The following is a 16,159-nucleotide window of genomic DNA, read 5'->3' as shown; positions in this document are numbered from 1 at the left end:
GTCAGATGAAACCAAAATATAACTTTTTGGTAAAAACTCAACTAGACGTGTTTGGAGGAGAAAGAATGCTGAGTTGCATCCAAATAACACCATACCTACTGTGAAACATGGGGGTGGAAACATCATGCTTTGGGGCTGTTTTGCTGCAAAGGGACCAGGACGACTGATCCGTGTAAAGGAAAGAATGAATGGGGCCATGTATCGTGACATTTTGAGTGACAACCTCCTTCCATCAGCAAGGGCATTGAAGATGAAACGTGGCTGGGTCTTTCAGCATGACAATGATCCCAAACACACCGCCCGGGCAACAAAGGAGTGGCTTCGTAAGAAGCATTTCAAGGTCCTGGAGTGGCCTAGCCAGTCTCCAGATCTCAACCCCATAGAAAATCTTTGGAGGGAGTTGAAAGTCTGTGTTGCCCAGCGACAGCCCCAAAACATCACTGCTCTAGAGGAGATCTGCATGGAGGAATGGGCCAAAGTACCAGCAACAGTGTGTGAAAACCGTTTGACCTCTGTCATTGCCAACAAATGGTATATAACAAAGTATTGAGATGAACTTTTGTTATTGACCAAATACTTATTTTCCACCATAATTTGCAAATAAATTCTTTAAAAATCAGACAATGTTATTTTCTGGATTTTTTTTTTTCTCATTTTGTCTCTTTGTCTCTTTTGTCATCCTAGGTATACCACCTAGGATGAAAATTACAGGCCTCTCTCCTCTTTTTAAGTGGGAGAACTTGCACAATTGGTGGCTGACTAAATACTTTTTTGCCCCACTGTATTAGCTAGAAGCTAAATTAGGTTTGTCACTCAGACTTCTTGGTAACATACGCAAAATAAGTGTTTCCTACAACTATATCCTTCAAATATATGGCCTCAATTGATAAGAGAGTTTTACTTTGGTCATCACATTTTTCAAATGCACCCTAAAATGGCTTTTATATGAGGTGCTATCTATATATAGTTTTTGACACTGGAGACAAGCCAACATTAATCCTATGTTAGTTCTTGTGCACCTAACAACTGTGTGTGTGTGTTTTCTCAGGTGTGTGAGGAGGCCAGGTGTCCTAACATTGGGGAGTGCTGGGGAGGAGGAGAGTACAACACAGCCACAGCCACCATCATGGTAAGTGTCCGGGCTCACTGTGGCATCTTCATCATCTACTTTTTCATGACGGTATTAGAAGAAACGAGCTGCGGCCTTGATGACTGTGTGAATGATTTTTCAAAAATGTATGTAACTTAGGTTTTCTCTCTCTCTCTCTCTTTATATGTAGCTGATGGGAGACACGTGTACCCGGGGGTGCAGGTTCTGCTCTGTGAAGACGGCCCGGCGGCCTCCACCTCTGGACCCCAACGAGCCCTACAACACAGCCAAGGCCATCGCTGCCTGGGGACTTGACTACGTGGTCCTCACCTCCGTCGATAGAGATGGTAATGGCATCCTAACTTAATGCATTTCATTAATTATTTTCCAGGTGTTGCTTAACACTATTGCTGCTTATGAAACTTTAATTTTTCAAGGAAACAACCTGGAAGATAGGCTGATGTACAATTATTATTTATTCTGGAATTTACATTGGAATGTAATCCGGATGAATCAGTTAAACTGCTGTTTTTATAAGATTCATGTACAGGCTGGGTTTATTAGCAGTATCCTTACTAAAGTACTTTCTATTGCACTCATGTCAACAACACACACTGTGAGTCACAGACCATATAAGCTTTACTATTAATCAATTACAATTAAACATTTGTGTTTAACAACAAGTCAGCTGACTTATAAATCCACAAAATATGTTTTCAAAACATTTGTTATTTTTTCAGATTTCTCAGAATACGGCATTTCTTTGATTAGATTTAAAAAAAGGTTTACAAAAATATAAATGTCCACACAGTTTTGTCAGCAGTGATGTTCTATTAAGTCACATTTCCCTTTAATTTCCAGACATTTCTGATGGAGGGGCGGAGCACTTTGCTAAGACCGTCTCCAACCTGAAGGAGAGGTATGATCTCTCATCCTTTTTGGAATCAGATTCAACATTTTAGTTTATAAAAAATCTGTGCAAAGTGAATAAATAAGCACTTTTGTCATCCTCATCTTAGGGACTCCCGCATCCTGGTGGAATGTCTGACCCCTGATTTTCGCGGTGACCTGGCAGCAGTGGAGAAGATCGCCCTGTCAGGGTTAGATGTGTATGCCCACAATGTGGAGACCGTGCGAGAGCTGCAAAGGTACTGACTGGGCCTCAGCATGTTGCCTCTGTCATATTTACCAGTCCTTTACATATTGGCAGAAGTCAGAAGATGAGCCTCTGATCTCAGTTTTAACATTAAGAGAAGCCTGATTGCTGTGAATCCATCGGCTCTCTGATTGTAGTGCTCAGCCATCAAGCAAAACAAAAACTGAGTTTTTGAATAATGAAAACATGTTACAGATGTGTCATTATAAATTGCTTAATGAGTATTCTTGTCCTAAAAAGGAAACTATGAACTATAAACTATGTTTACAATGATGTGTGTGACACTGACAATGTGGCCCTATTATTGCATTGCATGTTATTTTTTATTTTACAATACTGGAATTGTAAAAGCTGCATTATTCATATTTCATAATTTAAAAATATTTTAATGAAGTAATAGTATTTATGTTTCTTGTCAATGCACACACTGACCAGTAGGGGGCACATCTGAGCTATTTCTGTTACTATAAATACCACTAGAACTGCAGATGTACAAAAGAGAAAAGACCCAATGGATTTGATGTTTATTGAAATTGTTAATTTACCTTTCTGATTATATATATTTCAAACAAGATGTCCATTTGTCCATCTGTTTGCAGGTTCGTGCGTGACCCCAGAGCGAACATCGACCAGTCTCTGAGTGTCCTGAGGCACGCTAAGAAGGTGAAACCCTCTGTGCTCACCAAGACATCCATCATGCTGGGACTGGGCGAGACTGACCAACAGATACACAACACCATGACTGGTGTGTACATGATTTACTTATTTACTAAATGTTGATGTTAGAAGAGCCTGGAACTTAAGATTGTCATTGTCAAAAACGACACACTCAAAGTTCTTCCTATGAAAGTAGACTGAACAATTTCCTGACTCACTGTTCTGGTGACGTTGCAGAGCTGCGAGAGGCAGAAGTGGACTGTCTCACACTGGGCCAGTACATGCAGCCCACTAAACGCCACCTAAAGGTAAAAACATCAGACTTTATGGAGTATTTCAGATTTGGTAATGATTGCACATTGTGATAACGTGTGTTTGGGTTTAGGTGGACGAATATGTGACTCCAGAGAAGTTTGCCCACTGGGAGAAGGTTGGGAATGAGATGGGCTTTGTTTACACTGCCAGCGGGCCACTGGTGCGATCCTCCTACAAAGCAGGTATGAAACACACTCCACCCTGTCTAAAAAATACCTCAATCCAGTGGCACAGGACGACATAATTACATTATAAAATAATGATAACCCCATACTGGTTTAAATAATAGTTTAATTTAAGTTATTTCCATGAAAAAATGGTAGTAAAGGCTGCTTCCAGATCTCCAAATGTGGACATTTCTTGCTTTTCCCCGTTTTATATAGTAATAAACTGAATAACTAAAGTTTTAAAAACATTACCCTGGGACTCTCTGCTTTTTAAAGACCAACGGATAATTTTAGAATTGATAATAAAAATAATATAATTGGGAAAAAATCAAGTTGAATACAAATGACTTCATGCTATGTCTTTCAGTAAGATAATGCGGTAGTATGAAATAAAAGTTAATGAAGATTTGCCTTTTCGTCATTTGGGGGAATCAAGATGATTGGAAAGGATCCTGGCTTTGATGCTTTTCAACTGTGAAACTAAAATAGATCATCTAGCCAGTGCTTTATTGCAACAGGAAACATTTATTACATTACATTGCATTTAGCTGACGCTTTTATCCAAAGCGACTTACAATAAGTGCATTCGACCAGGAAGATAAAACCTTGAAGAAAACAGAATCATATAAGTACATCAGGTTTCATAGAGCCAAACATTTCAAGTGCTACTCAACTGGCTTTAGATAAGCCAGTCCTTTATTAGTATATAAGTGCTTTGTTAATAATTCTATCGCTCAAAGTGGAGTCGAAAGAGATGAGTTTTCAGTCTGCGCCGGAAGATGTGCAAGCTTTCTGCTGTCCTGATGTCAATGGGGAGCTCATTCCACCATTTTGGAGCTAGGATAGCAAACCCACGTGTTTTTGCTGACGGGAACTTGGGTCCCCCTCGCAGTGCGGGTGCAGCGAGCTGTTTGGCTGATGCAGAGCGGAGTGCACGTGCTGGGGTGTACGGTTTAACCATGTCCTGGATGTAACTATCATTAACCGTCATGGTAAACATAATATGCGTCCAGGTGTTTGTTCATGAAGCTCGTATGGGTCACACAGAATATATATAATTTGTCATCTTTGTCTTTTATCTTTCCAGGCGAGTTCTTTCTGAAGAATCTACTGAAAAAGAGAAACACAGATATCGCCATCGGAGAATGAAAACCACCAAACCAGCAGCTGCTAGAGGCTTGACCCCTTAGTCCCTACCTATACCTACATACTTATAACAACAAAATTAGCGTATCTCCTGCTATACCATCATGAAAAACTAGTCCTAACAGCAAGTTGTGCAAGAGAATACAGCTGGTGTAGAAGTACTGAAGTGTAGAAGGACCGTTCTGTTCTTTTTTGAGCTTTTGTTCTCTCCTGTTCACCCGTAACAACTCAAGAGGTCGTACATTTTAGGGAGGGATCAAAGGGAAAGGGCAGCAGTTATCAGGCTGCAGATCTCCAGATAACCTGGGCGCAGCTTTTGTTCATGAACCGCTGCCAGGAGAAAATACGACCTGGTGTTAAGAGCTGTAATTTGCCATCTCTGTACCTCAGGGGCAGCTAAATCACATCCCCCCCCACCCCTGCCCTCAGGGGCCTGGGCTTCAGGAGCAGAGCCACTCATCTCTCACCAAGCTCTGTTAATGAGCCCTTTGATGTCCGATGCTTCTGGACACATTTAATGAAGCGGTTCTTTTGGTCGGAGGGTTTTTGCAGCGACTTAATATCTGCTTGCTGAAGATATGTACAGTAACACTGTTTTTAAAATTCTATGACATTAAAAAAAAAAGTATTTGTTTGGCCCAAATTGACCTTTTGCCAAGTACGGAAGTAAAGATACATACTTTTTCTACAATCTGTATCTGATGAAAAGACAATTTGGGCTCAAACTATACTTTTTTTAAATGTGAAAAATGTAACTTCACACGGAGAAAAAAAGTCCGTATATTTTGCAGATAAATTCTTTGGACAAAATAAACCTTTAAAATGTACATACAACTATCAGTTCACATTGTCTTGTGTCATTTATTTGTGTTCTTTCCATCAATTCTGAATAATCCAGCACACATTAAGGAGAGGTCACATTTTATTGTAGTAAAAAAGTCACTGATACAGAGGACAATACTGATTAACTTACAGTTAGATGGTTTATAAAAATTGAATTGCAATTTAGCAACAATACTTGATTACATAGTAAATGCTGTAAGAAAGTGGACGGTGCATATATAACTGCATCTAAAATGTTTTCATTGCTATTTGACTTAAAAATAAAACCGTTTATTAGCTTTATCCCCTTTCTACGGACCCAAACTCTTTTTGGGTCACATTCTCACACATTTTTTCTAAAGGCTCGACCTCCTCTCAGACCGACTGCATGGAGCAGCTGGTCACGCTCTTTCGGCCTTTTTATTTATTAAAATGAGGGGGACCTGAATGAACTGTTTAACCGGCAATAAAAAGGTTAACGGAGGAATGTGTTGGGTGTGGAGGTGAAGGGAGGTTTAGACTTTGGCTTTCTTGGTGGGAGGTTCAGGGGCGGGGATGCTGCGACAAATGGCTGCGGCGGGGGTGTAAGGAATCCGTGATGCGACCACTTTCTTACCGATGGTCTCGACCTGCAGAAAGAAAGACAGTCGTTACTTGTAGCACTCGGTTCAAAAACGTTCATTTTGATTATGTATGAGATGTGAGCAGCGTGGTGTGTGTTGTGTCCGCTCACCTGGAAGCCGATGTTCTGGAGCTGAGTGTGGAGATGGTCCAGCACTCTGCGGCCGTCAAATATAAAGGCCGGCTTCAGCATCTTCTTGTAAATCTTCTCATAGTCCAGCTCCTATGGTGGAATTAGAGGAGAAGGGTGACTTTAAGGATTTTTTTCCACCAAAGATGAAGCAGTTTATAAGATGGTAGGACTCAATGTGTGATTGTGACCTTAAACATGTCCCACTCGGTGCAGATGACCAACGCATGGGCCATCTGGCATGCCTCATACGGGTCAGTGGTCACCGTCACCAGCTCAGACACTGAAAAGAGAAATCTTTTTGTGAGCTAGGATTCAAATAAGTAACAAAAAATAAGAAGTTTTACCTTTAAAAACATTACAAATAAAACCAAATAGCTAAGGGAACTACTAAGGCTATCCTGATTTCAAACTCCCTCCTAAATTGAGTTACTAATGAATCACTCAATAATAATCATTGACCATAATGGCCAATACAAATTGCTTCAAAGGCGACTACCAACTTTTTATTATAACTGATCAATCCGCCAGATATTTCTAAATCATTCAGCCTTTTAATATGTTGGAAAAAGGAGAAACAGTAATATTTGGAACGACACCAGAGAATGATCCTCATCGTGTGCTATTGTATGATTAGCCTTCTGCACACTTCTGATTGGAACCTTATCAATCATTTATGGTTGCAATCTTTGAACTGCAAATATTGCTCAACAATTGCCCTCCGGGGGAATAAAGTTATATCTTATCTTAATCTGGCATTATTAACAATTTCAGAGGATGGAGCTGCAGATTAATTGCCATTTCTAAATGTGACTGCTCATTTTCAAAACACTTCTGAGAGTTTTTAGTTTGTGTTTCAAGTTTAAAACACTGAATACTGTGTGTTATCTCAATCTGAAGTTCCAGTCTTTGTTGCATGTATTTGTCTTTGTCTGTCTCTTTTCATTTTCTGCACACTCCCTGCTGTTTCTTATGTAAAAATAGATGAAAGGGTGCGTTTGAACCGTGGTAAATACACGCACGCACGCACGCACACAAACACACACACCTCTCTGTGGGTTGTCCTCGGAGATGTTGGGCTGCGAGAGGTCATGAATGATTTGCTCCTTGAGGACTTTGGGATCGTAGATGAACAGCTTGGCTCCCTCATCCATCAGATACTTAGAGATGTAGATACTGGACGACTCCCTGGAACACACACACACTCTAATTTAAACTCTGACCAGAGCCATAGTTCACCACAGCATGTTTGCAGTAGTGTATCATACAAACAACCCCAGGTCAATAATTAACATAACAAAGCTGTTGGAAAGAAATATGAAATAACTGGGAGTTGTCAAATGTCTACAAGGGTGTGAGAAAGTCATTACAAATTAATCGGCACTAACCTTGTGTCACCCGTGTCTTTTTTGAAGGAGAAGCCCAGCAAAGCAATCTTTTTTCCAGTAACGGTGTTGAAGAGGCAGTCAATGATCCTGCAGGCAAACCTCCGCCTTTGGTACTCGTTCATGTCGATCACCTGGAGACATCATAAATAAAGCAATAAACCACTAGAAGATGTTGTTTACAAGGATTTGAGAACATTTAGTGACCTAAAGTAAGTTACTTTAAACTTTTATAGAGTGGGTTATTAAACATACCTGGCAGTATTTAATTAAAAAAACACACAGCAACATAGATATAAAATGTATTTTATTTTACCTTTATTTAACCAGGATAGGTCTCATTGAGATTACAAATCTCTTTTTCAAGAGAGTCCTGGCCCAAGAATGAAAGTATTGATGATAAAAAAACAACTTTTCCGCCACGCATTGTAGTATTGCAGCGACATTAATTGCGCGGTAGTAAGTAGCAAGGACATAGCATCAAGCAGCGGCTGAAAAGTACAGAAACCAGGGATACATTTTCCTTTTTTTTGTACAGTGTCATGAGAGACGGAGAGCCAAGTTCAGCCTAATTTTGGTGGTTCAGATATTTTTGGCACACCAGGCGCGAACGGACCGAATTCTCTGTTCACGCGATGTTAGCTTTTTTTCTTAGCTTGTACAGTTCCTACAAAATAGCGGTTCTCACCTGCTGCCAGTAGGAGGCGACCTCAGGCAGGTTGAGGACCTCGCACAGGTAAACCAGATTCAGCACATCCTTCTGGAAACAGCTTCCACCAAAACCTGGCCAGGGTGTTAGAAAAACAAAGAGACAGAAAGCAACACTTAATCTGAGTTTAAATTAATCAGACTTTAGATAGACGATCACTTTAAACCTGGCTGAGTTTCTTACCTATGCTGGCTTTCAGAAACTTGCTCCCTATCCTCTGGTCCATCCCGATGGCCTTGGCCACCTCCTCCACGTCGGCCCCGGTGGCCTCGCACAGAGCGCTGATGCTGTTGATGCTGCTGATCCGCTGGGCCAGGAAGGCATTGGCTGCCTACACAAGCAAACACCAGGTTTTTCTTTCAGATTGTTCATGCGAAAATGACATAATAATAGAGGAAACTCCAAATAATATAAAGTAAACAATTCAATTAGGTCACTTTTGGCTCATTTATCACTATGCCTCTGTTACGCATCCTACACACGGTTCCGTTGCGAGCTTCAACGGAGACGCTTCCCATTCACTTTGAATGGGGTGACGTCATGCTTTGCCGAACTGAATTGTGGTTCCGTTGCTTCGCTTTGCCTCCGTTGCTCGCGGTGAAAGTTGAGAAAAGTTACACTTTTCAAGCGTTGAAGGAAGCGCCAGCCAATCAAATAATATGCCACAAGTGCTAGCCAATCAAAAGCGCTCTTTGTGTGTCCAGGGCGGGAGATTAATGTGATCGGTTGTTGTTCGTTAACCCCAAGCGCCAGACACGCCCACCGGCAAGCGTCAACGCGACGGAACCGCATGTAGGTTGTGTTACTGATTGTTGGCCCCATAGTGCAAGTAATTTAAAATATATGGCCTGAGAAAGGACAAAAAAGCATTTTTCACTATTTTCTTGACAAAAGAATAAAGTAATTTAATAAAAATTTAACTTTTTTTTTTTGGTCAGTTGCCGCCCTACACTCACCAGTTTGGACAGCTCGGACGACCATGTGTTGGTGGTGATGATGCGATCTTTAGGGACCCAGTGTTCATAGACGGCACACAGCGCTTTAATTGCCCTCTGACCTTCAGCTGTTTCGTCTCCACCAATCAGGACACGGTCTGGGTCCTTCAGATCCCGCACTGCTGTTCCTTCTGCAAGGAACTCTGGGTTGGAAAGCACCTAAAGCAGCGGAATGAGAACTTAAAAAACTTGCAGATCAACGGATACAGAGTTGAATTCTCAGACAATATTTCACACCTGTAGGTTGAGGCTCGGCTTGGTGTTGGCATCAAATATCCGACGAATGCTCTCAGCCGCTCGAACAGGGACGGTGCTCTTCTCTGTGACGATCTTGTAGCCATCAGACTGCTCGACTATCCGCCGAGCACACGCCTCGATGAACTTAAGGTCAGCTGCACGACCCTTGCCCATCCCATAGGTCTTAGTTGGGGTGTTGACCTGTGGGGGGAGAGCGACTTCAATAAATTCACTTATGTGTCATTAATGACGGATTTATTTCTGTAGCCGGTCAAACTGTGTGTCACTATGTGTGTGTACGGCGATGACTCACAGAAATGAACACAAGGTCTGCGTCCCTGATGGCTGGGTCTATGTCTGTGGAGAAAAACAAATTTCTCCCTCTGCATGATTCAACCACTTCTTTCAGACCCGGCTGGAGTGAGAGGAAGTGGGAAAAAAAGAACGAGAGGGTGTGTCAGTGAATTTCTTGGACAAACATGGCATAAACAGTTGAAATATAATACGAGTTCTCCATGACTACTCATTAACTGCCCTTTGCGCTAGTCAAGTCATGACGATGTAATACTTTGTGGCTATGGTTGACGTACAGAGGTTGCGAAACCAAACAATCTGGAAGTAATTTTCATTTATCCCACAATGGAGCAATATTGTACAAAAACATGAGCTGGACAAGATGCCTAGCTACATCAGCTTTTTCAACATTGTTAAGAAATTCAACAAATAACACAGGCAACTCCTTTAAAAACAAATGGCTCTCAAAAGAAGATATGAATATAGGGAATTATAACAAATAAGATATGAGCCCCTCCCTGTTGGAAAGTTTGATTAAAGCTGTTATAATACCCTCAGCTCAGTGTCTTTGAGTTGTTACATTGATATATTACCTCGTATATGGGCAGAGTGTCTGAGTTCCAGGCTTTGATGCGAGACTCATTGACGTCCACAACGGTCACCGTGATCTCTGGACACATGTGGGCGATCACACTGCATGTCGGGCCTCCTACATACCCCGCCCCAATGCAGCAGATCCTCTTTATCTGAAACATCTGCAAAATGTAGAGAGAGGAACACGGTTATCTACAGATATTAACTAATTATAGCCTGCCAGGTTTTTTGGTAACTGTACTGGATTGAGAGTTTTAAAACCATCCTATAATGATCCATCGGCCGATGCTTCTTTGTAAAGCATGCCTGAAAAAAACGTTTGAACACATACTGAAATAACCACACTGTAAGGTTCAATGTTGTAAATACCTGTGTACAATTAAATGTACTTGAACAATTTCTAATACTTACATTTAATTGTGCACTTGAGTGCAAAATGAAATTCTACAGAAAAAATATATATTTTACAGCTATACTATGGAGACACACATGAACACAAATACGGAGAAATCATATTAGAACGTTAGTTTCCCTGAACTACAATGGGATATAGTCATGAGCAAAATTATTAGGTGTGGGCATGCAGTAGTTGGACATAAAGCAACAAATCTGTTGGAAGACATTTAACAACATTTTGGTTACAAGTGGACCCTCACAAGTCTGTACCTTTATTACTGTGTAGAGCAAGAGAAGCTTGAGAGTGAATTGTGAAACGTTGCCAGTTAGAGTCCAGTTTGTTAATGACATTGAATTAAGTGGTTATGTAAAGTGAAGCAATACCAGTCTGTATGATATTTCCTCAAAATATTTCACATCATATCCTCTACATTTTGAGTTAGCATGTGCTGGTTATTATCAATTCAGAAGAGCAATTGTTTATCATGATGATTTTGCGATGATTTAATTGAAAAAGTTAAAAAGGTAGTTTATTGCACAGGCACAGTCTTGTAAATTGCACTGTTGAGGAACCTGGGATCCAAGTGTATCCTACATTACATAATTACACTTAGTTTTGTATATGTTATGACAATAAACCTATGAACCTTGAGGTAAATGCATAAATATTTTTGATACAGTATCTGAAGAGGAAACATTTTGCCATCTATTCTGAATAAACGCCCCGTTTTACTTTAATTAAACGTGTTTCAACTTTAACATTAGGAATGTAATGTAGTGATTAACTCTAATCTTCAACACATTTTTTCTTTGATGGTTTAAAACTATGTTTCATAAACCTTCAAGAAAAAATGCCAAACATGTAGTTATTCCAGCTCAATTTTAAGAATATGCTGCTTGTCTGTGACAGTGTAACTCAGTATAAACGTTAGTTCAGTTTGGAATTATAGGTTATTCCAAAGAAATGTTACGGCATCATCTCGGGCTTAACAAATTGATAGAGGAAACTTGCCCATTCATTGACAATGAAAGTAGTCATTCGCTGAAGCCCTATTCTGTAGTCCGTATATTTCACTGTGATAAAAGTGTCTACCTTCTACAAGGAGTAGGAAAGCTCCTTCAGAAATGTTAAGCTTGTTTATTTCTAACACTTTGATCTTCATTATTAAACCCTGCTGTTCAAGTCATGCTCACTGACTCGTCAGTGTTACACTACCAGTTGCACCGTCACAGCCCTGCAGAAAACTGGAAATAAAGAGCCTTTCATTGAAGATCAGCCACGTCTAATACGGACGTATAGTGACCTTTTATCCCTGTTACCTTTCAGCTACTTCACGGTAGCAGTGCTGCAGAGGAGGTGTCAACGTTGGTAGGGTACCAATAAATTACTCATTAACAGGACAATAATTACGGTAGTTTACATCTTTCATAATGGTGACTGAGCAGAGTAATAAGAAACAAATGAATGGAGGTCTGTGTTAAATGAAGCAGCTAGCTAGCAGTTAGCTTACGTTACATTACCTTTGCCAACTCGACAGTCAGTCAACTTGAAGAATGCGCAGATTATGTTAGCTGTGTCGAAAGAGTCTTCGGTTCCGCAGCCGGTAATGAATTAAAAACCTATAACCGTCTTTAACTAAATGTAAATGTGTACTCGTTGATCAAACTCACACCATCAGGGTCTCTCACTCAACTTTTCCTGCACTACCTTTGCCTAAACTGAGGTACTTCTGCAAGTAACGTTACCTTAGAGCCTATGGATACCACCTCAATCGTAGTACCCCTCACTGCAGTGCGCAGTACCTCGACGCCCCTCCTTCTCAACCTCAAGATCGCCCCTCCTTTGAGACACGTGACGGGACGCCCTTCCTTCTCAACCTTTGAGGCACGTGACGTCCCAACTCCCGTGTTGTGTTACCCAGTCACAAAAGTAACATATTATATCTTATATTATTAATATATATATAATTCTGATGTCTGTGGTTATTTAAACATTCCCTGATAAACGTTATTTCAGCGTCAATAAATGAGTGTTAATCCCAGTGTGTTTAGTGTGCAACATCAGATTTCAACTTCAATTCACGGTTTTCAAAACGTTAGCCACATGCTAATGCTAACCGGAAATGAAGAATTTTCAGAATAAAAGTGTTAAGTTAATAGTTAGTGTGAACTTCCGGTTTTTTCAAAAATAAAACTGCTTTATATTGATTAAAACCCTGTATTTAATTTAAATTACGTCATATCAACATTGATTTTAATTTCTTACAGTAGGAGAGGTTTTGGGGTTTAGGTTTGGGAGGGAGGAAGGAAGATTAGGATTAGGTAAAAAGGTAGGGAGTGGTTAGGGTTAGGATGGGGGGAAGGGAAGGGTTAGATTAGCCGCGTTCACACCGGAGTACTTTTCCCACTTTAGTTCCGATATAGTTCCGAAATGTCGCGTTCACACCGGGCCCGGCGCCACGAGGGGGAAAAAGGGGGCATTGCCCCCTCAGTTGTATTATTTGCCCCCTCACTTTGAGCATCATTCATCCATCAAAAAGTAGAATAAATGTCACAATTATTAAATAACTTTAAATATTTTTTTTCCACAATACACGTTACTATGTTTAGATCAGATATGTGGGCAGGCAGTCAAGCAACGTGTAAAAAAGCCTCAACCCCAAGTGAGCTAGTCTTAATGTTAGCGTGTGTGCTTAGCTGTAAACACAGTCGGATGGGTGACCAAACGTCCCCGTTTCCGGGCAGAGTCCCCGTTTCGGTCCGCCGGTGGGCGTGTGGTACCCGTTTTGAACTCCCAAAAATGTTCCGTTTTTGAACGTGCGATTTAAAAAAATAGAGCAAGCGTGAAAATCAAATGTTTACATGTTCAGTTAAAAACAGAGTAACAGTATTGTGCCTGTTTGTAAGGCGTTAGCGTATTTCTTCTTCTATCTACTACTACTTACTACTTCTTCTTCTATCTTCTTCTTCTTCTTTTGGTTATTGGCGAATCGCTTCCCTTGGAGCATATATCGCCACCTACTGTTGATTTTTTAAATGTTCATATTAAATCCCTTGTCTTCAGACCAGGTGTTTTGAGGACTTGAAGATCAGCTTGTTTGCTTAATTTCTTTGACTTTACTTTCGTATATTGACTTGAAATCCATGTTGTTTGACATCAACAAAAAATAAGCAAACAACTACAGATAGCACCCCACGTGATGGTTACTTGTTATTATTTTAGGGCTGGTATGGGATCAGGTTGTTTGGCCCCAAGCGAGCCCTTTTACTAGGGATAATAAATATGTTATGTATATACCATATTGCGTACACATGAGCGACATCTCGTGACGGATTTTGGAAGCATGATTTTGTTTTTCTCATGGCAGTTTTTGTTATTCTTTAATCTGTGCTCTGCTTCCATTTGGTTGTCTAGTATTTGATCCAATATATGCATTGTTGGTTTATATATTAGTCAACTTTCTTTATGACAATGCAGGTTTTAGGCCTTGATTTGAACATGTGTCTTCCTGAAAATAAAAAATCAACCGGATTAAAGTTTATTTAATATACTGACTTGGACTAGAGGTAAGTAAGTTCTTATAAGTGGAAGACGATTTAAGGGATAGAGGAGAAAAGGCTATGTGTTAATTACAGAGCCTGGTCCCATTTATAAATTGAGGAAATCCAATGTTAGTCTGTTAAACAAGTTCGGCCATCTATTAATGTATAATCTAATATTAAAGATCAGAGGAAAGAACAGATATGACAGAGGTAAATCCAGAATAACAAATAAGAAGCAAAGAGATTGTAGAGCAGTGAGAAGGAAAAAGCTTGGTGTGTCAATTCGTTACGATTGCCAGTTTTTTCGTTGTTTCGTGAAAAAAATCGCCCCCTGGGATTTTTTAACAGCCCCCTCATGTCATTTCATCCTGGAAGCCGGGCCTGGTTCACCCCAAAAAGAGCCAGAACAAAAATTAGTTCATAGAGGAACCTTTTTACCCCCTTTTCCGTCCCGCTAGGAGAGCAGGGGACTCTCATGCGGCTCTCTTGTGAGAGATGGCTATATTTCTGATTGACCGGGGCGGATTGCAAACTCGGGCACGCCCCGTAAAACTCAAAGAAGTGGTTGTGAAGCCACGCATAGTTTAGTTGTGATTATTCGCCTCGCATTAGGCATTATTAGCATTAGGCATTAGCCTAGCGCAGAAACGCAGAGAGACTATAATTTATGGCAACACGAAAATAAACATGGAGCGGGAGATGTGGAGGTGTCGGCGTGCTGGCGTTATCGGAAGGCTTTCAGTAGGAGCTGGCTGGAGTCCCAGCAGCTTCTACTGAAGCCAGTCCCCAACTTCTGGGGACTACCGGGCGGCATATACGCCGTGAAGCTGTTTCGGCCTGCAGTAAACCCAAAGCAGGAAGAAGAAGAAGTGACGATCAGCGGGTTCATTTGCTAACCCACCCCCAGGGACTTATTCCGGGTGTGGACGCGTGATCATGTACTTAGTTCGTCAGAACTAAAGAGTTCTGATGAACTAAAGTTCTCATGAACCTTCTGTGGAAAGTACTGCGGTGTGAATGCGACCTAGTGAAGGGAGGGAAGAGAATCTCTACCCCCGGAGAACAGGATGCAACGCTCATCCTGAAGCTCGCCACGTGCCTCTCATAAGTTGAGAAGGAGGGCGTCCGTCACCGTGCCTCAAAGGTTGAGAAGCAGGAGGGTCCCGTCCGTGTTCAAAGGTTGAGAAGGAGGGCACGATTTATGGTTGAGAAGGAGGGGCCTGTGGTACTGGTACTGCAGTGAGGGGTACTACGGTGCTCAAAGGTTTGAGAAGGAGGGGACGAATTGAGTTGAGAGGGAAGGGGCCTAGTGGTACTGCGCACTTGCAGTGAAGGTCTCATGTACTACCTGCGCACTGCAGTGAGGGCTTCTCCCTCAAATCGGCGCAGGCGCCTCAGCAGCAGCTACAGAGAACACTTCCAGGTGCGGAAGAGGTTTTCAGAGGTTAAAAAGCACCAATCGCATTAAAGGCCAGATACACCGAGCTTAGATCACCTGAGAAGTCGTCCGAAACCCACCGACACCAAGACTTGCTTGCGATCGCCGGACCTCCTACTGCGTATTTTGCCGACTTTCGCGCACTGGGAACACACGCAAATCTGAAAGCGAAGCACTTATGAACTGCTGCATTTTTGCGGGTTTTGATTGGCAATAATCTCCTTACCAGCAAGGCGAGCGGTAGTGGTGTATTCATCATTCAAAAGAGCAACAACCGGAGGACAACCGGAAAACAGAGAAGAAGACGACTGTCCGTTGATATAATACAAACAACAAATAGCGTTTGCTTCAATTTCACTCTCCGTCATTGAAAACAGAACGAACAGACGCTCTATAAACCGATGAGTGAAATCAGACCGTCCGTGTGTGTTCCATCTTCCATTTTTAAATCATTTTGTTTCCTC

The 16,159-nt window shown here is 41.3% G+C and overlaps 4 protein-coding genes across 6 annotated transcripts in view; 2 read left to right on the top strand and 2 right to left on the bottom strand.

The window, feature by feature from the left end:
- Positions 1-4,582, top strand: part of lias (lipoic acid synthetase) — a 41,894-nt gene extending 37,312 nt beyond the window's left edge. The window contains exons 4-11 of the mRNA XM_010778009.1: positions 1,049-1,129; positions 1,281-1,437; positions 1,952-2,009; positions 2,110-2,238; positions 2,846-2,991; positions 3,141-3,211; positions 3,289-3,400; positions 4,473-4,582. Of these exons, the coding sequence (XP_010776311.1) occupies positions 1,049-1,129; positions 1,281-1,437; positions 1,952-2,009; positions 2,110-2,238; positions 2,846-2,991; positions 3,141-3,211; positions 3,289-3,400; positions 4,473-4,534 (816 nt within the window). The 3' untranslated portion in view covers positions 4,535-4,582. The remainder of the gene's footprint in view (positions 1-1,048; positions 1,130-1,280; positions 1,438-1,951; positions 2,010-2,109; positions 2,239-2,845; positions 2,992-3,140; positions 3,212-3,288; positions 3,401-4,472) is intronic.
- The window catches only part of cp (ceruloplasmin), a 737,508-nt gene that overhangs the window by 123,862 nt on the left and 597,487 nt on the right, over positions 1-16,159 (top strand). The window lies entirely within an intron of this gene.
- The window catches only part of LOC104951371 (anoctamin-4), a 255,164-nt gene that overhangs the window by 175,856 nt on the left and 63,149 nt on the right, over positions 1-16,159 (bottom strand). The gene's annotated exons all lie outside the window — the stretch shown is intronic.
- ugdh (UDP-glucose 6-dehydrogenase) lies at positions 5,110-12,542 on the bottom strand. The gene is made up of 12 exons (XM_010778010.1): positions 12,236-12,542; positions 10,318-10,479; positions 9,744-9,845; positions 9,431-9,631; positions 9,155-9,352; positions 8,382-8,529; positions 8,178-8,272; positions 7,493-7,623; positions 7,153-7,292; positions 6,296-6,387; positions 6,087-6,197; positions 5,110-5,982 (listed from the first exon to the last, which is right to left on the bottom strand). The coding sequence occupies exons 2-12, from the start codon at positions 10,477-10,479 to the stop codon at positions 5,869-5,871; spliced, it is 1,494 nt and encodes a 497-aa protein (XP_010776312.1). The 5' UTR covers positions 12,236-12,542; the 3' UTR covers positions 5,110-5,868.

The sequence above is a fragment of the Notothenia coriiceps genome, unplaced genomic scaffold (genome assembly GCF_000735185.1).
Source record: "Notothenia coriiceps isolate Sejong01 unplaced genomic scaffold, NC01 NC01_scaffold00018996, whole genome shotgun sequence".
NCBI lineage: Eukaryota > Metazoa > Chordata > Actinopteri > Perciformes > Nototheniidae > Notothenia > Notothenia coriiceps.
Note: the sequence above shows the minus strand (reverse complement) of the source record. Positions and strands in the feature narration are given on the sequence as shown.